This window comes from Anopheles darlingi, chromosome 3, assembly GCF_943734745.1.
Source record: "Anopheles darlingi chromosome 3, idAnoDarlMG_H_01, whole genome shotgun sequence".
NCBI classification, from domain to species: domain Eukaryota; kingdom Metazoa; phylum Arthropoda; class Insecta; order Diptera; family Culicidae; genus Anopheles; species Anopheles darlingi.
Window position 1 is genome coordinate 8,392,334 of NC_064875.1, and position 23,133 is coordinate 8,415,466.

Sequence of the window (23,133 nt, forward strand, 5' to 3'; positions counted from 1 at the left end):
GTTGTCGTTGTCACTGCCAGCGTGTTTCTCCGGACCGACGGCGCTACTGCAAAGCGCCAAGATAAGATACGCGATGCCCTCACGATCGATCGCGATGCCCATTATCAAAGTATGTATACGCCGCGTTCTGCCCCCTATATATCGCGCCATTCCAAGCTCCTCGCATTCTTGGTTCCACAATCTCTGCGTACTACAATTTTGTTCGCATCAAAGATGCAAACGAGATGCGCTGCAGTCGTAAGCTAAAATCAGAACCGTCGGATCAGATTCGAGGTGGGAATGCTGTGATTGAGTCTCCAGTTGCTACAACAAGCGGCTCGCGTAACACCGGGGTTTGCTCAAAAGGAGGGTTAGTGTTGCAAACGCGAAAACAAACAAGCGAAACATGCCATGTTGGAATTCTCATGGCATTGAATTGTGCGTGGTGGTGGTGGTGGTGGTGGGAGGTCTAGTTCAATTAATGAAGATACGCGCTATTGCAATTAGGGGCGGAGGAACTGAATCTCACTATCGACTCCGCTCCGCTAGTTCTAAGGGGGAGTATATACGAGAGAGTTTAATTCGTATTCTAATTCCCGCCCGAAGTAAAACCTTAGCAGAACCGGACCCGGAATGGCAAATAATGTCTTCATCATCGACTTCACTTCAACGTGAGATTCGCGAAGCAAGAATTCTCAGTAGAAGACCTGCGCTTGTCGCGTGTGGTCATTTAGGGCGCGGGGAGAGGGTCTAATCTTTATTGCGCATCGAGCGAAAATGAGGGAAACACACAAAACATTTATTATGGACCATTGTTCGGCCGAGACGGGGCATGATGAAAGCTGAACACCGAACCGGGCGAACCGAGGACGAGAAGCAAATTTTCACGGAACCTTCTTGCTGGCTAATGATCCGGATGATCGTTTCAACTTAGCACACTACTATCTCTGTGCCATGTCTCTGCAGCTGTTAACGAACCAGCAACTAGCCGCTGCTGCTGCTGCTACTGCTGCTGGTGCTGCTCCGGAGTAGCATAAGCCACGGCGAAACACGAATGCACAATGAAAGCAGCACCAGGTCGGGAGACACGCAACGGCCCAGCTGATGGGGGGAGCGCAACAGAATAGAATCCAAGCGGGATCGATTTAAGCGAAGAGCAAAAGCCCCTCTTAGCACGAAGCGATTAAGCCTCGAACCGGCGGAGGTCGCCGAGGTTCCTTCAATAGGCCACCACTTATCTTGTGCCAGCTAGAGCCAGCTGTGAGTGAGTGTGGTGCTCATCGAGCATTAGCTAGATAGCAATTACGTGATGGCTAAACAAATCTGTGGTCCAAGAGACGAGGGGCCTGACCTACTCGGTGAAGAGAACGAGAGAGAGAGACGTGTGATTAGCTTCAACATCTGCAGCAACAACTGCAACAGCGACAACACCAGGGGGATAAGGGCTGCCGCTTCTCTACCTACTTCTCGAAGATGCTGACACAGAGAGAAGCCAGCGCCGGACGCTCCCCCTCCTTGACATCGGTGGCCAACTTCAACTAATCACCGCGACCTGCTGTGCATACCGCACCCCATCGATCGTCTCCTGCTGTGCGACGCAACAATGTTTTGCTTCTAGTAGCTGTTGTCTATGGACGAGGGATTGTGATTGATGTTTTCATCAAGCCGATCACAAGGTGCGCACCTCGCGCTACTTGAACTCGAACCCCACACGCCATAGTAGTAGGTAAAGCGGAAGTTCGAACGATCGGTTGGTAACTCCACAATGTAATCCCCAAAAGCTCGTCGACGACGCTCGAGCGTCTCTTTTGGAGCCAACCATAAAACCACCGTTTCAGTACGTTGCTCATCTTAAATACACGCGTCTGCCACAGTTATTGTTAAAAAGACATTAACCAGGGCAGAGCGAGGATGTCTTGAGCAGCAGAAGACGCTCCTGCTGCTGCTGCTGCTGCTGCCACGGTCTAATTAATGCGCGCACGGCTCTGTGTGTAATCGTTGCACAAGAGACACCTTCTTCTCCATTGATTATAGAGTTCGCATCGCTTTGCATCGCAGCCACCGGCATCATCATCATCATCATCATTATTATCGGCACTGGCACCGAAGAGAACTAAGTCGTGGCGGCGAGCGCATCACTAAACGCGCTGCTCACCGTTGGCTCCATGATTTCCGTCCTGTTTCGCAGCATCTGTGGTGCCATCTGCGCCATCTCGGTAGCGATTAGCACCGCCGATGGGATCCAAACTTGCACTTCCTCCAAACACACGCACACGCCCAACAGCCAAATGCCCTCCGTCCCTTTACAGATGCCCTCGAACAGGACGCGAGCGGACGAAACTAAATTAACCTTCTAGCCGCACACTGATCGGTGTGTATCCAATCGATCACGCCGCCGTCAACGCCGTCATAACCGTTTCGCTTTTTCTTCTTCTTATTCATCTTCGATCAGCGCGTAATTACCATCTTCCAAGGAACGTATTCCGGTAACTCCCGGGATGGTAATTACCCCCCCAGCCGAGTTGCTGCTCGATGTTGCTATTGTTACTTGCCCCAGCAATTGATTGCGTTTGGTTTTTGCTCCCCCGTGCTCTGTGTCTCGCTCCGTTGTAACTCAACTTTGAAAATCATTCATGATCAAGCGCCATTCAACAGCAGCAGCAGCAACAACAACAACAAACCGAGCCAATATTGTGCGGTGGCAGCGAAGGGAGTAAGGTCAGTTCGTACCTCCCAGCGAGAGTGCAGCTGCACTGGCAAGGGTCTGATTAGCTGCGTCTGGTAGCAGCGTGAGCGCCCGCGCGACGTGACCACAAAACGTGTCTTCCGGTACAAACACACATACTGGAGGGGGGGGACTCTTTTCTACTAATTTCGCACCTCGGGAGCGGCATGCGCCCCTCAGCTAACTATTGGGTTGGCGTTAAAACAAAAAAAATACCACCAACCACCGCATGAGCCACCGATGGGGGGGGAGATGATTTCCTATTAAAAATGATGAATCTTGCAAATGGCGCCCGGTCACCAGCACACGCGCCAATCGGCTGGTCAGTCGGTCGCATACGATAAGCTCAACTGCAATCTAACCTCTACCGCGGCGTTTTTTTTTTGCAACCCCACGGATGCCAATCCATGCCATCACTAGTTGCATTTACCGTGTCCATGTGTGTGCGCATGTGTCTGGATCGGGAAGGAAAAAATAGATTCCGATTTCGCGGTAATATAGAGTTATTATTAGGAGGCGAGACCGAACGGATGCGAGTGGTGGATGACGATGACAGAAAAAAAACACCGAGCTGGAGTGAGGAGGTTTTGCGGGAGCCACGACGGGAAGTGGCCAGTATAATCTATTTCTTGTAATTGGCACGAGGATTGTTCCGTTTTTTTATATTGATGTTGTTGTTGATTGTGCCGGGTGGCGATATTGTTTTTCGATCGATCGAGGAGGAGCTTTTTCGATCGCAACCAACTTGCTGCTAGCTGTTGCGACCTACTTTTATGTGGATCGCATTATAAAGCTGGCGTATTGGTTGCGTTGAGACACTGCAAGTGGATGACAGCAAGAAGGGTGAGTACCTTGAGATCTATCTTACTTTTTCTCACTTATCAGACGCTCCAATTGATGAACGATTTTACCACAATCAGCAATTCCGGATACCATTTTGTCAATCAATTGAGCGTTGCCATTTTAGAATCAATGTCGATACCGTTGCTCCATCACCAGCAGGGTCTAGCATCCCCTTTCTGTTCAAGCAGAAGCCCAAAAACCATTTTAAGGGGGCTGGACCATCATCTTCTATTCTCATGATGTCATTTTCGTCACGAGCGCAGTAATTCATCCTTCCTCTCATACCAGGCGAAATATCCTTCTGCGAATCTTCCTCGGATTATAAAGGTTCGCAGCAGCCTGTCCTTGTTGACGAATAAGTTTCAGGCGAAAGTAAGAGCTGTTGGGAAAAGATCAGAATTCTCGAGTTCTAGTCTGTCTCCTGTAACAATCGTTAGACTTTAGGATACTCGATCAACTGAATGAACTGAGAAAATTGTGAACCGTCATTCTCCTCTCAATGCGAATCACCTTCACCCTCCAATCTGCCAAACGATTAAACCATTAATTATAGATGAACTGCAGATCAACAGCAGCGCTACAAATTGTACAATCAATTGGTATCGCTTTGATTGCTACTGTCCTGCCCGCCATAGGAGCTCAACACCTTCGCTAATCCGTCGACACCTAGGTACAGGACGTAAATTCTACGCAACCAGTTCTATCCGGTAGCCAATTAAGAGGCCACAAGCCGCTCCACGGTCCACGGCGATGCCAACCTCGAGAGGGCGTTTGGAAAATTAAAGGCTTCAACACCTGACCGTCCATCGGACCAATGGAATGGAATGCTCTACCGTAGTTCGCAGAATCGCATACAGGACGACAATGGCGACGACGACGACGACAACGACAACGACGACTGCCACCGGATGCGATTCTCGAGTATTTTCTCAAACAAAGTGCGCAGCAGCAGGAGGAGCAAAAACATGCAAGCAGCGAAACATGGCCATGCTTTGCTGAACCGAACAACCTTCTTCGTTGCTGCTGCTGCTGCTTGACGCAAAAAACCCAACCGAAACGAAAGACTTCAACGAGCGGACAAGCGACGAGCGGCGGCGACTGGTGTGTTTAGAAGTGGTAAGCTATAGCTGAACCTCTTGACACCGTCGTCGTCGTCGTCGTCGTCGTCGTCGTCGTCGTCGTCGTCGTTGTGGTCGTGCACATCGACCCATGACTGACCATCCAGCCAAAGCCAGCCAGAATGATGCCTGGAGTGCCAACTAGCGGTGGCGATGGCAGACACAAAACACCTTGCGCGCGTACATAGTAAAGGGAAGAGAACCTAACCAGCCAACTATCCAACGGTGAGCGGGCGCGACCACAAGCCTATGTTTGCCTAATGAACCTCCACGCAGCAAAAAAACGCGTTTAGAAAGATTCTCGTCCAGCTTCCCAGCGGCACGAGCGAACCGAGGGGTGAAAAAAGACAATGAAATCTCCTGCTTGCGAAGTGACCACCACCACCGCAACGCAAAAACTCCATACTCCCAGCAGCAGAAGCGCCTATTCGATGCTAATGATAAAGAGGAGGAGGAGGAGGTGGAGGGTTGCAGCTTGGCGCGCGCGAGCGCGTCGTGCACGATCGAAAACGCATCGAAGACAATCGAAGACCTCTCTCGCCCCCTTCCTTTCGATGAGCGTTTTTCGACGACCTTTCGACGACGACGTGTGGTTGGTGCGCGATCTGCACACACGCAAACGAGCCTTTCAAACGGTATGGTCCGGGGGCCGCTGGCTGGCTCGCTGGCTGGCTGGCCACGCTATCTTGCGTGCGTGCGTGCGCGAGCTACTGCATCGCGGCATAAGGTTCCTATTTACCGGACACCGCAGCATTTACCACGCTACTGCTGCTGTTGCTGCTGCTGTGGCTGTCGTGCGAAGATAATTACTATCTTCAAACCGCACCCCGGTGGTGCACACAAACACACACACACATAGATGAAGGCAGCAGGTTTTTCCACCCTTCCTGCGTCGTCGTCATCATCGAAATGGTTCGCTGGAAGTGAAAACCCCATAGGCCGCCGGAGCGGTGCAGCTTTTGAGGGCAACCAGCAAGTGACACAGAAAAAAAAAAGTGCTAAGAAAATGCATGAAAAGCTCTCGCTCGGGGGGGCAAACAAAGTTGGACGATGCATCCAAAAAAACTGCAAAAACAGGACTAGCATTCTCCGTTATCTGCACCGGACATCTAGTGAGGTGTCGTCGTTGTGGCCAATAAACAATCAGCTTCTGTTGGGTGGCTACACTGTTGTGGTCGTTATACTCGATTCCAGAAACCGATTGACATAGATTGTCAATTATGGTGATCGTTGGTGATTGAAGAGAGAAACGATCGTGACGATGGTTGCTGCTGTTGCAAATGACAAGCCACAAGCAAAGTTCCGACAAATTGAAACAGGTTAATTTTAAATACGGCAGCCGCCAGTTGACAATTAAACAAAAAATAGATTAAATACCTGCACACAGCGGGGTCTTGTGGAGGTTCTTGGAATGGTTCTGGTCGCACAGAAATACACACACACTTTCTTCGAAGTTGTCGCTGTTTAACTCTCCAGCGAAACTCAACTTGCTCGCGTCCGTTCGCTACTTTGTTGTCGACTTGTCGTTGCCACCACCATCACCATCATCAAGCCCTGCTATGATTGCTATTGCAAAGAGCAAACCAGAGCTACCAAAGCCTACTCCGATGCAGTGCTGTGTGTACACACACACGACGGAGAGCATAGCATTCTCAAATCTGTTATCAACAACCGGCTTAATAAAGCTACACACACCCGATTACCCTCATACCGTGGGGCAGCATTACTCCATTACATACCAACAAGCATTAGACTCACGTAACAACTCAATCCGCCAAGTGCACAGCACTGTATCCAATGACGCCACGGCATACGTTCGTCAAAATATCAAAATCATTTGCCAGAGTGGCTGCCACCGTGGCAAGAGCGCGGCGTTTCCCCGCCATATCATAACGAATGATGCGATCTCCTCATCCTCCGCTTCTTCTGCTTCGGTTTTTCTCGGCGAACGTCGCTCCTTCCTGCGCTCATTTCGCTTTTCTTCTTCCTCGTGGCCAAAGCCACCATCGAAAGAGAAGCACCAGAAGCGCGTTACGCAAACGCATCCACGTCAATCTCTCTCTCTCTCTCTCGCTCTAGGTCTCGCGGTTTCCATGACGAATGGGGAGCAAATTATGCTTTGAAACGCGGGCTCTACACGCCGGAAGCGTTTCGGAAAAGTGCATTCCCGCCGCCGTAAGCAGCGAGAAAACCCTCTGGGGTACGCACACTGGCAAGTTTCCAACACACACACACACACACACAGCCAGACAAACACACCATGATCGATCGATAGAGGAAAACGAGCAAAAGAGCGGAGACGCACGGAGAGTGAAAATTGAATTAAAACTCTTCGGTCGCAGCAAAAAGAGCGAAGAAATCATCCTCAAAGAGCCAAGGGGGTGGTGATGATGGTGGTGGTGGTCAAAGCTACAGCTGGCACGTGCCCGCTACGCACACACGCGTAAAACCGGTTCGTGATCATTGGAGGTTTTGGGATCACAAGCAGAGCAAAGATCGCCTTCCGAGAAGGAAGACGCAGCGAATCGCGTCTACTAAGGGCAAATCTGCGGGGTCCTTCCGGCCACACCAGTGCATCACCATCACCCGCCGGCGGGGGTTAGGAGAGGGAGGAGAAAGTGTTTTTAATTGTTGCAACCCCTCCCCCTCGGCCATCGAGATTCCCTGGAACCATCTGGTGGAAATTGTGCCTCCAGGGGGAGGGAGGAGAGACTCCAAAGGCCCAACTCCACCTCCTGATTATGACATAATTTTCCAGCGCAGTTTTCTCCCGGCTTCGCCTCGACATTACCCGTCCAAGACGCGAACGAGCGCGCGTGTGCGTGTGTGTGCGTGTGTCTCGGTGTGTGCGTGATCGTAATAATGATTTCGCTTCGACCTCGGGGCTATCCGCCGCCCATTTGCCCGGTGGCCACTAGTAATTTTCCCATTATTACTAATTTATCCTTCAAGCAGATGAACCCCCGGACTGGGATTAGACAGGGTGGTGGCCGGTTGGCTGCCTAAAGGCGTTAGCATGATTGAGCGCCCCAGTGAAGAAGAAGAAGCAGGCGCCAAAGGGGGTTGTGGCAACACACACCTTAATAACCCATAATCGGCACACCTGAAGAGAGAAGAAGAAGGAGAAGTATTGACCGAGAGCGGGGGGCGGGAAGGGTTCCCCTTTGAACCACCACCAAAGGACCTTTTGGTGGCGGGGAAAAGCCACAGACACAAGGGAGCTGCTTCTTTTCTCCTGCTAAATGGAGCAATTTATCAAGCACAAAAAAAAATCAGGAGAAAAGTGGCGCTTCGTGGCGCTCTGTGACAAGCGAGATCCCCATCCCTCTAATCACCCTCCTCCCTTGCTCCTCCTTCCCTCAGCCCATATTATGGTGATAAATGTGTGTGCCACTCCCCTTGGCGTGTGTGTGTGTGCCGCTGTTCCGATCCATTATTTATCATCTTATTGACAATGCGTTCAGCTCTGTGTGTGTGTTTGATCGTTTGTATGCTTTTGATGGAGCAAAGCAAGGGCCCAACATTAACGAGCCATTATGCAGGATCAGAAAGGCCTCGGAGTCGAGCCACAAACCAGGCGAGATGTATCGAGAGTGTGTGTGCTTTCGCCTATTGTTCGATCACGGGCATAAGAATATCGTGAAGTCGAAAGCAAACACAGTAGCCTGACACACACAGCATTGTAGGTTGTGGATATGCACTTTGAAGTAGACGAAAGATACTGACCACCGTCTGTCGTAGTAGTGCAGATCTCATTTTTCACCTTCAACTACTTTGGAAAGCTGTCATGAACGGTGAAGAATTATAGCTCTGGACTGGAGATTGGGAGACGGTTGCGGTTGTTGCTGTTGCTTAAGGCAATTGCTGTGTTCTCAATTCGAGCTGCGGCACCGCTAGACGACAATTTATTGATCTGTTACTGCCACCTGCTTCATGATGGAACCTACTTCACACACAGTCTTGATCTTGATCCGACAAAAGGGGAAAGGCTAAGGCGAGACCCATTGCTAACAAGACACCCGCCCGATAATCGGTTGACGATCGGGTCTAAAATAATTCCGAAAATTATCTGCATTCAAATCGATCGAAAAGCATTTGCTCGGCTCCCTGGCACACGTCATCGCAGGCATTAACGCGCCAGGCGGCATCTTGCATCATCACCATCATCGACGCTGCCAAAAACTACTGATCATTATATGGAGTTGATCTGCGCTCGTTAGAGACAGCGCCGACGGTTTCGATGGACAGGATTCGACTTTTTAATTTCTTGGCCTTTCTTTCTGCCTCCCCCTTCTACTACTTTGCATCACACACCATACCATCTCAATGTTAGCATCAATTTGGGGTGGTGGTGGTGATTTCGCTCACCCTAATAATCTCGGTCAAGCAAAACAAAGCCAATGTGCCGCGCCCTACACAAACGCACGCGGCGCACTGTGCTAGTGCTGGCAGGTCCATGATAACTTTCCGTGATCATGATGCGGATCCAGCGGATTGGAAAATTGAAAGCCTTTTGTTTGTGCTGTTGCGCTGCACGGAGGTAGTGGCGGCGAGGTAGGTTTTTGGCATTAAATCGATCTTTTCGCTCCTTGCCTCTCCTCATCAACTTTCGATGGAAGGAAATAATCCACATGATTTCCATCGCGAGCTCTGTGTTACGACGACGATTTTTTTATTTTTTGCAGAAAACATTACACAACCCGGGGGCTAACCGAAAATAAAAGGAAAAGCTCCCCAAATCCAACCGAAACGGCGCGAGCGAGCGAGCGAACGAGCCGATCGATCTCGTGGTAAGATTTCGGTTTTCCACTGGTTTTTCGTTTCATTACCTGTCGAGATTTTTTTTTTCTTACGCCGAGGTGAACCCCTCTAGCGCCACGAAATGGGGGTTTAAATCTTTTCCCAATATTCCAAACTGTGTAAACACCTATAACGCCTCAGAGGGGACGACGATCCTTCGCTGGTGCAACCACTAATAGCTGGTTGGGTTTGGGGCTTGGCAAACCAAGTAGCTGGAGCTTTACATCGAAACCTTTCGAGCAACAACGAAATCGAGCCCCGCACAAGTTGCACTCGATCGCGATGGCGTCAATTCATTAAACACCGTAACGGCAATCCGGGTTGCACAGAAAGTGATCCATCGTGCCGCTTTAGCCGAAAACATTTCCTAAAGCGCCACCACCGCCACACCGGTACAAAACTGAAGGAAATTCGTGTTTTTCCTTTCGTTAGTTTCTTGCTTTGTTTTGTTGTTGCTGTTTTTTTTTTTGTTTCCTCTTCGTCATTCCGCTGTTTTGTTTCATTTTGTGCGTTTACGAAGCCCTTCAGGTTTCGTAATGTCGGTGATATGCATGTGATATCGGGTGGGCTAGTGAGTTGGGGGAATTTGTTGTGGGAAATGGTGAAGCGATACGAATTTTCCACCCCAAAAAATCCCCTGACCGCTTGAAGCGCCTTTTAAATGGCGTTAATTTTCTTCATTTCCTCTAGCAACAAGCAAGCGATGACAGCATTTTGCTGATAACGAATACATCTCCCGGGCACAGCAATCACCGTTACGTCGTCGGTAAGGAAGAGGAAACGCGAATCGGAAAATTGCCCAGCATGCCGATAAAGAGAGAGAGAGAGAGAGAGTGTGTGTGTTCTGTGCAAAAGATAACTTCGCTGCGATTATCCGCCAAATGATGAAACGACGTTGTAGCTACGCGCGTTGTTAAGCAAAAGCTTAGCAACCGGCGATTCCAGGTGGTGGGGCGCTGACGTTGGTGCAATAAGCTGGTGTACTTGTGCACTCGTAGATCGTTGCTAGTAGATGAGTGCGTGTGTGCACGCGCGCACTCCCGGAGGGTCGCAAGGTCGCAGTAGGCCAACCTCGCTGCTCCTTCGAAGCAATCTCCATGGTTAATGCCAACTCGCAAGCTCGCCGTAGTTGCTCACTGATGATAGGCTACACTAATTATTATGGCTCACCCCCGGGGAAGGGTGGGAGGGCGAAGTAACAACGCATCTCATCCACAAACTCCGGTTGCTGGTACATAAAACAAGTGATCGAGGAATTGATCGACTGAAGGAACAGGAACTGCCTGAAAACACGATCCACAATGTCAAACATCCTCCAATTCACGCGATAACATTTCGATTGAAAATAGCAATCGATCGGCCCGCGATTTATTTACTTATAAATACCACGTCAAAGAGGAAATTAAGCTCTCGATCATGGGTTCGTCGCTCACGCGATCGCAATCGAAGTCACCGACAGACGATCGCACACGCGTCAGTGTGTGCGAGAGAAGTGCATTAGAACGCGCGCGCAAGGCGCTTTCACGCTGATTGGCCAGCCAATGAGTGCGTTCTCGGTGTGCGTACGCGTTGCGCTGATCACGGCGATGACGGCGGCCACTAGCAGCACCTGATTCGTCGAGACGCGATCACCACAGTAGTACTACTGAAACATAATAACGAATGGTGTGGCATCACCACATCCACCACCACAACAGCCCGTGGTCTGGTCATTTATGCAACCGAAGCAAAAATTGATCCATCAACTGGAGCACCAGCCGCCACAGTGCAGGAGGCGATGCATGCATGCAGGAAGGAGAAAAACGACTCCGAAGCGGGCGCGGTCCGACACCACACACCGCGCCGCGATGGCGAAATGTGAAACGGAAATGCCAGTATTGAGTTGGCTAGCCGCCGGGCTCGCTTCATACCTCGCTTCTGCGTGTGTTATTGCTGCTATTGCTGCTGCTGGTCAACGATCGACGACCATTGGCTTCTCCAAAATGCAGCGCACCTTGCGGCAGCAGCACACCACAACGGAAACTTTCGCTCGTTCGCTTCGCTGTGCAAATGTTGCAAATAAATGCTTATCGAAGGGCACACACCGCGAATTCGATTCGTGCGCGAGAGGATTGGCAAACCGCGCGACTCACCGCCAACCGTCGTTCTAATCAGACGCAGCCCCTCTCTGGCAGCCACTAGGCCCCCGGGGCCAAGCTCTTGGCTTCTCGTCCTCTGTTTCCGTCTCTCGAAATGCCGATTGAAACTTTTTTTTATCCAAAACAAACGAACCACAACACTCAACAGCAAACAAAACAGTCCAGCTGGCTGGATACCTTTGCCTGTAGAACGCAGAAGGCAAAAGGCAGAGACAGGCACGGTGGTAAGGTGCCCTTGCTAAGCACCCTTGACAGTAGTGGGACGTACCAAGCCACCCCCCGGGCCAGCACAGGGGTATGTATTGAAAGGCAACAAAGTTGAAGGAGATTCACAAGAACCTACAATTACTGCGTCGTATCACACACACACGCGCACGACATGCTTGATTCGATTCTCATCCCATTGTCGTTGAGCATCTTTTGCTCTCTTTCCCTCTCTCGCGTGGCGATTGCTCCGAAATGCAAATATGTTGCTCTTTTGCTCAGGCACGCCATTCGTGGCGGTGGCGCTTAAAGATGCGCAACACCTCGGCGGAGGAAGGGGTGGGGGGATGATGCTGGCACATCATCTGCTTTCAACGCAGCCACCGCTGTTGGACGTTGAAAGCGTCGAACTTGTGAGGTTTCTGACCAGCGTGTAATAATAGGGAGGGGGATGGGGGGACCAAAGCATAACGATGCGTTGAAAGTTGTACACTGCAGTGGCCACCGTGCGTTCGGCCATCCAAACAATATCCAACCTTAATTGCCTAAATATTAATCAAAACGTCGATTATTTGTTTGGGGCGAGAACTGCGAACGTTGTTGATTGGCCGTTGTCATGGTGATGGTGTTGCTGCTGGTGGAGATGACGACGATGACGATGGGCAATGTTTATTTATGCTTGATGAAAACAGTAAAGGCCAATTCAACCGTTTATTCCCTCAAAATTACTTATCGTGTATGCTGCTTAAAATGGAATACATGTATTTCACGGCAATCTATCACTTAGTATTTATTAGAACAATTTGAATTTATTGTCTAAGCTTCGTCAGTCTTTTTTAATATGTTTTTCACAGCGGCAATGTCATTTTACATTCGTGTATCAGCGCTAGGTTTGAAGTAAATATATCAAAGTCGCTAAATGACAGCCAGCGTTAAGGCAATGGCAGTTTACCGCAAACGAATGAAGTTTTTGTGTACTGGCAGCTTTTGGTAACGAAAATGCTTACTAATATACGTTCGAAAATCGATCAATCTTTGCAAATCCCGTCTAACCAAAATCGTTCAAACTCAAACTGATCGCCAAGTAAGACGCTTAACTGTCAAAAGCAAAACCAATTGGCAGCCGTCGCCAGGCCATAAAAACAGCCGAAAGCAAGGCAAAGGGAACACATACCCTCCCCCGGTGGTAAGTAAAGTATGGTAATCACGCGCCTGGGTGGCCACCAGAAATGACCGGCTCGTAATTCCAACGCAGCCGCCAGTGCCATAGCTAATTTCGCATCATTTACGGTTCTGCGTCAACGGGCCAAAAAACACGCGCGTTGTTGGTTACTCCTCCAGACGAAGTTAGACATCGTCGTCGTCGTCGTCGTCGTCGTCGTCGTTGTCGTCGATGCAGACAGATGCAGAACAAAATGGCGTCAGTGAGGTTGGCGAGGATTAATTGCAATTTAATGAAGTGTCCTTGCCTGATTTTGCAGTCGTTACTGCACCAGAACGTTGCGTGTGCTTGGTTCTAAAGCATATGTAGCAGGGATCAAAGTAATGAGAGAACGCGAGTCCGGTGTGTGGCCGACCAAAAACCTGAAGGAAGTTCCGTCGTTTTTCTAGCATATACAACAAATTACGTCATTGCTGCCGCTGTGACGGCGGCTATGGCTTGCAAATAATGATGATGATCTGTGCTGTGATGATGATGCTACCGATCGAAGCATCGCCATTACCATGATTAGCATTTTCTGTGGTAGAACTGTTGTTGTTGCTGCTGCTGCTGGTGTTGCTGCGTGTGCCGTGAGTCGTAAAGAAAATCGGCAAAACGTCGTCACTTCAGACGCTGCGCTTCTTAGCACCTCTGAAACTTCCACCAGAACGACCCCCCACAAGGTCACGCGAAGAGCGTTCGTTTCCCGATCGTCGTTGCAACGACGATCGCAACCACGAGATTCGAGATGCTGCATCGCCGCAAAGTCATTCACCAGTCCAAGAGATACCCCGTGCGCGTGCAGACAGCTACGTCGTCTTCAGCACACCACCACCACTACCACCAGCAACAGATGGGCCATGAAGATTATGGAAAATGTAATTAAAAGCTACTCGAGATTAGAGGACGCAGCTTCAGCACCCGAACCGAAAATAAACTGACCAACTCATTCACTTCCTGCCGTCACAAGTCGACGTCGATAGCTCGACTCGAAAGGTTCCAGTACCTTCGATCGTGATACAACCTTTCCTTGGGGGGGGCGAAAATCAATTTCCGTTTCATTAGATAGAAGTCGCGCGAGTGGAAAAATCGAGTGAAACGATTCGTTAAGCTGTAGCGATCGTGGGTTTTGCAGAATTGCGATGCAGAAGTTTAGGATGTTCAATCCAATACAAGAAGCTAGAGGCAGCCCTCTGGACAAAGTATCCATCTTAAGTTCAAACAAAACTGGCTCCATAGGGATCACTTCCTCACTTATCGTGCAACATTGAAACGCAAATTGCCCAATTCATTAGCAATGGCTGAACCTGTTCTCGCAACATTGCCAGACGCCCAACGCATTGCTCCATCACTCATTCTAGGCTTCGAGCTGTAATCGACGTCATTCGAATCAACATTCTCAACAAATCGCCATCGCGCTATCTTCATCAACGCAAACCACAAACCGTCATCAACCGGCCGAGGCAGGTAAGTAGGTCGATGTGTGGCTTCACAGCCTAGCCTAGGCCAAGGCAAGGCGCCTAGTGAAAGTGGCATTCCTGGTGGCACCGGATGGGAACGTGTCTAGGTCTCACACACCAATTGCCCATCGGCGTGTCCCGGCGTATGTGTATGTACAATGTATCCAGTTCCACAGCAACATCCGAAGCGGTGCGCGCATAAAGTCTGTGATCCTCAGACATCATCACCCTCTGATGACATCAATACCTCCTACCCCGGGTGGTTTTTGCTTCCGATTTCACTACCAACCAAGCGTGAAGAGTCTCTGAGTGCTACATAACAACAGGGCAGCTACCAGTAGCCCTCGGCAGACGACCAAGGAGCGTCTTCGCGTCTCAGCTTCTTCATACGGAACTCAGGGCATCTTCATCCGGGGAGGACGACACAAAACACTAACGCTTGGCTTGGCTTGCAGTTGACATTAGCTGCAGACAATTGGGCTTTTGTTGTCTCGATCGCGTCTCTAACCACAAAACCTCTTCTTTCGCCACGTGGCATCCCGATGACGGAAGCCGAAAGAAATGACGGCGACACCTTGGCGATACTGATCATACGTACAGCGTACACGTCGGTGCCTCCAGCGTTAACGCCTGGTCATTACACCGGGTAGTGTGGTGCCTCCTCCTCTACGCACCTTCTTCCAAGCAGCATCATTAGCGCTCCACGCCATCGCCAGATCGCCAATCTCGATCGGCGAGCGATCGCGCCCCGGGTTCCGCCATGCGGTTTGGATCAAAAAGGTTATAAAAAAAAACGGTCCTAAACATGATTGTTGCCCGGGGTAAAGATTGATTACTGTGTGCCCAACAGCAGCAGCAGCAGCAGCAGCAGCAGCAGCAGAAGACGTTTCTTTGGATCCAGGGTACTCCGGCAGAGAAAGACACAGACCTCGCATTTGTTCTGCCTTCTTCCGCGTTCAGTGTGCGCGCACGAGCAGGCAAGGAAAGGAAATGCCTCACCTCAAGTAGGGAAAGCCCATTAGCGTCGTCAGACCGTGCTAATGATTGAGGTTAAGTGTCTACGATTTGTGCTCGCGCGACTAGAGGCGACTGACTTCACAGGGCAGGGGCCAGGGGTGGGCTACGGGGTGGACGACGAACTCTCCGGAGAGATCCGGAAGACGGATTTCCCGAGTGCAAAAACCTCCGACTTCTCCCCGAGAACGACAAAAATAACAGAAACCTAGATAACAGAAGCCCATAAGAACGCCCACCGGGGGCTAGAACCGATCCGGGAACCTCTTGGGCGGTGGCCAACAAACGACAACAAATCCTAGAGAACACACACACAGACGGACGGACGGCCGGACGGACGGGCGGAACAAACTAGCGAGCAAACTAATTGATGTCTTCTACACTTTCGACCGCCTTTCTCGCAGCAATGGACGCACACCCATAATGCACACCACCATAATGTTCTTAGACCAGGGTTCTACGGGAAAAGATTAGACACAGCTGTGGCGATGGGCTGTGTGGTGGGCTCACCCATTCCGGACCAGAAAAGGGCAATTAGCCAACGACGGGCAACGACGACGATGACGACGATGCGGCAGGCGGAGTGTGTTCCCTCAACCGGACCAAACAAAAACCAACCGGTGCTGCGCATCCTTTTTCGGACGCAACCTGACGTGCCGGGGCAATTAAGGCGAGACCTGGGAGGCGAGACCACGACACACAACTAGGGCTCGCGCGCGCCCGTGCGTCCGATCGCCGTTAAATGTCTCGATTACGTTCAAGCGTAACCACAGACCAGACCTCTCTCTCTCTCTCTCTCTCTCGCTCTCCTCGCTTATCTTCGAGGTTCTTCAAAGTTCTTCGGGGTGAATCGACCTCCATTTCTGCCTCACTTCTGCCCATTTTTTTTTTGGGGGTAGCTAAGGTGCCGTATCCGATTATGCGATGCGTGTGGGGACTCATTAGACACTCAATTCGATCCGAGGGCTAGATGAAGGGCGGGAAGGCGATGACGACAAAATGGTTCCCAAATGATTCTCTCACGATTATGGTTCCATTAGCGGAGCGCACCTCCACCTGGTCTTATCAGGGCGGAGACGAAGCATAATATTCGAGTAAAGCAACACAAGCTAAGATATGGAAACTCATATAAGAGCCCAAAAGGGGCTTATAATGGACTAGCCGGTCCCATTGTGTCCCGACCCCTCGAGAGCGGAGCCCAATCGGACTGAAAAAACCACGCCATTCTCGGGAGGCCCAGCCTGGAACGCACCGAATGTATGCAAGACATCATCAGCTCGATAAGATAAGCCGGGTACGTTCGGACATTCACATTCATATTCGGACAGCAACAGCATCTTATCAATCTCTCTCTCCCCTACCATCATCAAACCCCTCGCGAGCGATCGTGCGCCAAATCATACACGCCGACGCGCTCACTTCATCATCTTGGCTCGCGGTTAGATAAGGCTCTTGGGATCTGATCGGACAAACGAGACTATGCTGAGTACACTGAGCCTTGTTGTCGGAGGCCCTTCAGGCGACCTCGCACAACGCTTAACACTACTATTCACCGGCTCACCGCTTGGGTAGTGTGTGTGTGTGTGCATTAGCGAGCACGTAACATAGCGGTTACAACGGTAGTCCGGGGATGTAGACCCCCGATGGTGGTGTTGTGTCCAGATTATCCAGGTGACAGGGTGCGTGAGTTATGGTGGAATGGAATGGTGTATGATTTATGTCCTAGCGGTTTCATCTCGTGTACTAAGAGGATGGAAAGGCTCCCGTGTATCTTCTACCGTTGTCTTCTAATTAATTCCCTGGAGAAACGTGTTTACGCGCTTTGCTGTTGCGTCTTTCAATTAGTAGTTTCAGAGAGCGAGAGAGAGAAAGATTTAGAGGCATTCAATTTTGGGCGATTTATAAGCTCAACATCAACGCTCTTAATGTGCCGCAAAATCACGGCACTGCACAGGAAGCAAACGGTGCAACGGAACCAATTCCGGATGACTCCGCGTACCCTCATCCTCACCGTGGTGCAACGCGGGTCGGTCGCGATGATGCCAATGCCTTCAAGTTTTCTGGACAACATCAACCAACCAACCAACCAACCAACCAAACAACAGGAGAAGCGCGAGCGCGCGTGCACGAATGAGCACCACCCCTGAACGGCTCATAAATCTCCATACTTAAGTGTCGTCGTTGTCGTCGTTGTCACTCCAGGAGAAGCAGAACCCCCATTTCCCTCCCCCGGGGGCACACGTTTTCGTTTTCTTAGAACGCAGCGCACCGTGGGCCATTGCCAGCCGCGGCACCAGGTCCGGCACCAGGACTTGACCTTGGTGTCAAACGGTAATTTCGTTGCCTTTCGGGCATTCATTCTTTGCTTCGTGGACGCGTCGTTACCGCTTTAACCTTTTATGCACATTTTAAGTCAGTACCCCACCGCCTCGCGGGGGAAAGGAAGGTATGAGGACGACTCTCTCGGGAATCGTACCGTACACCAGGTTCCAGCTGTTCCTGCTGTTCCTGTGTGTTACCGGGCAGCCTTCCCCTGCCCTCCCTCCTTCAGGCTACATTATGCAAGCAAATACAGAAGCGGACGTTGTTGTTGGTGGACGCCGCGGACAGCACACGGCCAGAGTACCCAGGCCAGAGCTCTCCATTTTATGATCCGCCGGATTGCCTGACTGTTGGCTGTCAATTTCTCCCTCCGGGACTCGACCAAACGACGGACAAACCCAAGTCCAAGAGTGTTGTCAGTCAAGCGCGAAGAAAACGAAAACGAGCACAACGATCGACGATCGACGGCGATCGAAACGGCGACCGTGGCTTGACCCCTTACCGAGAAGGTTAGACGAAGAGAGAGAGAGAGACAGCGTATGTGCGTGTGTGTGTTCTTGGCCATTCGGAGGTTAACGCTAAAGCAAGGGTACACGGCTAAGGGGTGCGGGATCATGAATTAAAGATGATGCAACAAACTGGCAAAGTAGAAGAAACGCAAGAACTAACCCACACCTCACAGGGGGGGGTTCAACAGCTCGACGGTACATGGTCGCCGCTGCTGGTCCTTATCGTTCGCCCCGTTCGCTGCAGCCGCAGCGACGGATCTAGATCGCGATCGTGATGTTCGTGTCCGTTGCACGATGACCCAGGTTAAGGCCCAGGTCGTTTCGTCGGTTTTTGTCTAGATACGCGTTTGTAGGTACCGGAACCGGAAGCACAATATCGGAGACATGTTATGACACCGGGAACTAACGCGATATCTAGCTCTTTCTTCGAGAGGTCAGAAGCCAATCGGACATTTGATTTAACCGATTGAAAAAAAAATGGAGGATCGGAACGGGAGGAACTCAACTGCTTCGGTCGGCATCATCTTTCATTCAAGTAGTTCTTAATTTGCCTCTAAATGCAGCGTAAAACGCGCTTCTTTGCAACCTCAAAATATCTCCCCACCATTTAACGTAACGGATTGCGAATTCGAGCCGAATTAGCAGGCGGCGGCGTCTCTTGGGGCGTCAAAATCGAATCTCAGCAATCGGCGCTCCACTACGCTCCACGATTCGCGCCTATCTGTTCCCCTGATCGGCCAAAAACTGTTTAACAGTAACCGCAGGTTGATTGCTTGGCGCGTACACTGAGTACACCGAAACGTCACTCTCTCCAGGCGCCTCCGAACGGACATTTATCGCAAAACACAAATCACTCACCAGTTAGCGAAACGGTAAATGAATGCAGAAGGGATACCCCAAAGAGTTAGATGAGGCCCCCGAACCAAAAAATAAAAAATAAAAGCCCAACCCAATAAAGCTGCCGCGGTATTCAGGCAAAGTAAGTTGGAAATCTTTAGACGAACCGCCGAAACACCGTGCGGTGCACAGCATAAACCACACCGGCCTCCCTCCATCTCCCCACATAATGAATTCTCTCTGTGCCGGTTTCCCCTCTGGCATGTCGGCGGAAGCGCAAGGAAAAAGAACAATTCCCACAACATTGCGGCACTGAGAGGCCGAGGATCAGCAGCGGCTGATCAACTACCAAAGATTAACGTCTAAACTGCGCTCGCGGGGGGATTTTCGCGGTTGAAGAGGTTAGGTCAATAGTTGCCGCAGATAGGCGTTAGCACCGAGATTCATCTTGTGCCGCGGACAGCCGGGGGAAAAGATAAAACGATTTTGAAGCCTCCGGTGAGTGCGAAGTAGCGACACACAATGCAATACAGGCGATCCCCGCCGGGATGCTGAAGAGGATGGTTGCTCCAGAATTCCGAAACTGTACTTCGACCTGACTTCCGGTCACACTCACGGCGCGCAGGGGCTTTCGGGAGTGTGAAAAATCGCTCTCCACATATGCTTGGGTCATCTATTGCCGCACCAGCCGCCCGCCCGTGGGGGTTATTTGGGTTATTTTAGTAGCGTTACGATAATAACATACATTTCAGGGCATACCAGGGCATACCAGGGCATGTACTCTGTATACGATCAACAGCACAAGGGAACTATAAAACGTAATCGAATGTGGGGTAACAGTTGGAATTGGTCCACACATACACACACAGCTGATCGATCTTTGATAGATGGGAGATAGGGATGCTGCCGCTGTTGCTGCTGCTGCTGCTGCTGTGCGTGGAATTCGACCTACGGTGCCCGCTAACCAGTCGTCAATCCTTTCACCAATCATACAGACTAAGCCGAGCAGAGCAAATAAGCATCATCATTCGTTTGGACAGGTGTCCTTCGTTTCATAATTAAACCATAACCTCAAACCTATTCCAGATGTGCTTGCAGCGTGGCTACTGCGTCAGATTTGTGTGTTAGTACTGCAAGGCCTGCTCTTTGCAAGAGGCAACGGCTACTATGCAGTGATGCACATGGCAGTGTGCCCGGTGTGGTGATTATTACTTACATTGTTTGTCTGCACATCGATGATTACGTAAATCAGCAGCACGACTTCCTTCTCGTCGGAGCCAAGACCGGCCCCACTCTGGCCGCAGGTCGTCACATGGAGCGCCGCCAGATGGCCCGGAAGCAGCATCTTGGCGGATTTTTTGTTTCCCTTTTTTTTGTTTTTGGAGAGAAGCGAAAAACCGTTCACACACTGGCGCACTCACCAATTCCACAAGCACACGCGCACAATCAAACACACACACAATCACTGCACGTCTCAACAAATAACAACCGGGGGCAAGTCTCTGGAAAACGCGTCGCGACAGATGAGTAGTACTAATGCGCTCGGGATCGTTTGACGCTGGAAGCCGTCTACGACTTCTGGACTGATGACGCCGGCGGACTTGAGCCGGACGACGACGAGGTTGAGGTGCGCGGCGTGCGCCGGCGCGCGCCCGTTGCGGGGACGGATGTTTGTTTTACGCACTTCACGTTACGTCACTTTCGGCTCTTAGATGGTAATGGGTTTTTCTTAATCTTTTTTTTTTGTTTTGCTTTTTTGTTGTTGCGAAATGTAAGTTGTAAAAAACAAAAGGGGATTAACTAAAAGCTAAAACAGTCACTCCTGGGCTACAACACACATACTGTACTACTCGTTGTAGCTCGTTTTATCCAGCACGAGATGCGTTTGGCTCACAATGGAATGTATTTCTTAAAGGGGTTGGTCGTCGTCCTTGTGGAAAAGGTAACGACAAAATATGCAAAAAATAAACAGAAAAAAAACCTAAAGTTTTATCCGTTATCGATCGCACTTGATCGCGCATGCGCGTCGCGTTCACTTAATCACATTACGCGCTGTGCGCTCTTGAGAGTTCAGCCGATCGCGCCCGATAACGGTAGCAGCACTCCGTTGTTCCTCCGTCCGTGTTGTCGTAGTTGTTGTTGTTGTTTGAAACCTGCAATGAGAGAGCAGCCTCGTATTAAGATGCATCCTATCATAGTTTATGCTCGGAAAGGTCAAAAAGAAAAACACTTAAAAGTACGCGATAAGAAAGGCGGAAGATATAATCACGACGATCACAAATCACAGCGCAATACGAAAGCCCCAACGGAGGAGGATCACCGACGTCGCGGTCACCGACCAAAAGCTAGCGGAATTTGGCTTCTTGACAACACACACAACACATCGCGCACTGTCTGTCTGTCGGCCTGTCTGTGTGTGTCTCCGGACAACTTTTAAGGAAACTTTCTCCAATGTTCCGCACCGGACCACATCGGACCCACACTCGACGATCACATTTTGGGGGGAGGGAGTGCCAGAGGATGATAATGTCGCTTGATATCGTGGCGGTGGTGGTGACGAAGCGGAGGGAGGGTTGCGATCGTACGATCGAGCGCGTCCTCCTCAGTGGTAAACCATCCAAAAATGCGCACGCACACACACACACAGGTGATCGTACGCACCACGTACCGTATCACACCGTTGGTCCACGCACACGGTCGGTCGGTTGTTGTGTTATCGCGTGGCGCGCTGGAAAAGGCGGCTGGCAAGGTGTACGGAACGGAAAGCTCACAAAACAGCGAACCGATCGAGCTGACGTACGAAGAGAATATGGCGATCAACCCTTTCGTGAGAATCGTACGAAGCTTTGAGATCGTGCACGAAGCGGAAGAGAAGACGATCCCGAATCGCAAGACACGCAGCCCCCACCGGGGGGTTGCGAGAGAGAGAGAGAGCGAGAGAGAGAGAGAGAGAGAGAGAGAGAGAGAGAGAACGAGAGCGAGCGATACGCACGCAGTGACAGGTGGCAGCAGCAGCACCGGGGGAAGTAGTGTATGATCCTCACCGCTAGCAGCCTTGGGAAGGAGAGTTGCAATGGAGGGAAAGGGTGGAACTGGCCGTCGTCGTGTGGAATGTTTGGATCATCATCTCGGTCCAAGCCCTGCTGCTACCGCCACCAACCGTCTTCTCCACCACCAACACTGCGACTTCGAGGGCCGATCGAGTTGAGTTTGAACGAAACGGAGAGACACAGCGAGAGAGAGAGAGGAAGAGAAGCACCGAGATTGAGAGAGAGAGAAGGAGAACGGGATGCGTACCAACAAACCGGACTTACGGAGGACCATCGGACGGCCCCCGTGTGTGAGACCGGTTCGGACCTCTCTCCTGTGGCCACACACACTTCCTCTGCGTCACCTTCTCGCCCGTTGGGTCTGTACCTCTAGCTTCGCATCCCCTGCGTACACGTGTCATAATGGAACGTGTGAGGAGGAGAAGCAATGCTGAGTTTAAGTTTCGATGAGACTTCGATGCCCCGATGGCGGCCCAGTCAAGCGAGGAACCCCGGACGAGCAGACGGGGACGCACTCAGTACAGTTCTCAGTGGAGAGCATTTATAGCCCTGCCTAATTTCATTCTTAATCTTTCCATTCACCGTCATCCACCGCCACCGTCAGCACACGGTAAATCGTGGTCATATCGTGCTAATGTCCGACGACAGGTTGATGTCGATTGAGAACACCACATAGCAGCAGCATACGCCGTTCGATGAGAATTGTCGCTCAGACTTGAAGCTCATCGTCGAAGCAGGCGTCGTCGTTGTTGTCGTCGTCATCGCGTCATACGTTCTTTCTTCTTCTCTAGACGGGCTCTGGGGTGTGCTAATGAGAATGCTCATAAAAACCCATTTTGATTCCCTTTTTCAGCTCCGTGCGTCTGATCTGACCACTGGCCATTGGCCAGTCGCTGCAGCAAACGCACACCAACGTAACAACCGCGCGCAATT

The 23,133-nt window shown here is 50.8% G+C and overlaps 1 protein-coding gene across 5 annotated transcripts in view; it reads right to left on the reverse strand.

The window, feature by feature from the left end:
• Positions 1-23,133, reverse strand: part of LOC125953646 (RNA-binding protein fusilli) — a 59,024-nt gene that overhangs the window by 32,362 nt on the left and 3,529 nt on the right. For 4 of the 5 annotated variants that reach the window (XM_049683344.1, XM_049683339.1, XM_049683342.1 and 1 more), the window contains exon 2: positions 20,367-21,303. In XM_049683344.1, the coding sequence (XP_049539301.1) occupies positions 20,367-20,495 (129 nt within the window). In that variant the 5' untranslated portion in view covers positions 20,496-21,303. Of the gene's footprint in view, positions 1-20,366; positions 21,304-21,818; positions 21,944-23,133 lie in introns of those variants that run through there. The other variant, XM_049683340.1, reaches the window with a different exon arrangement.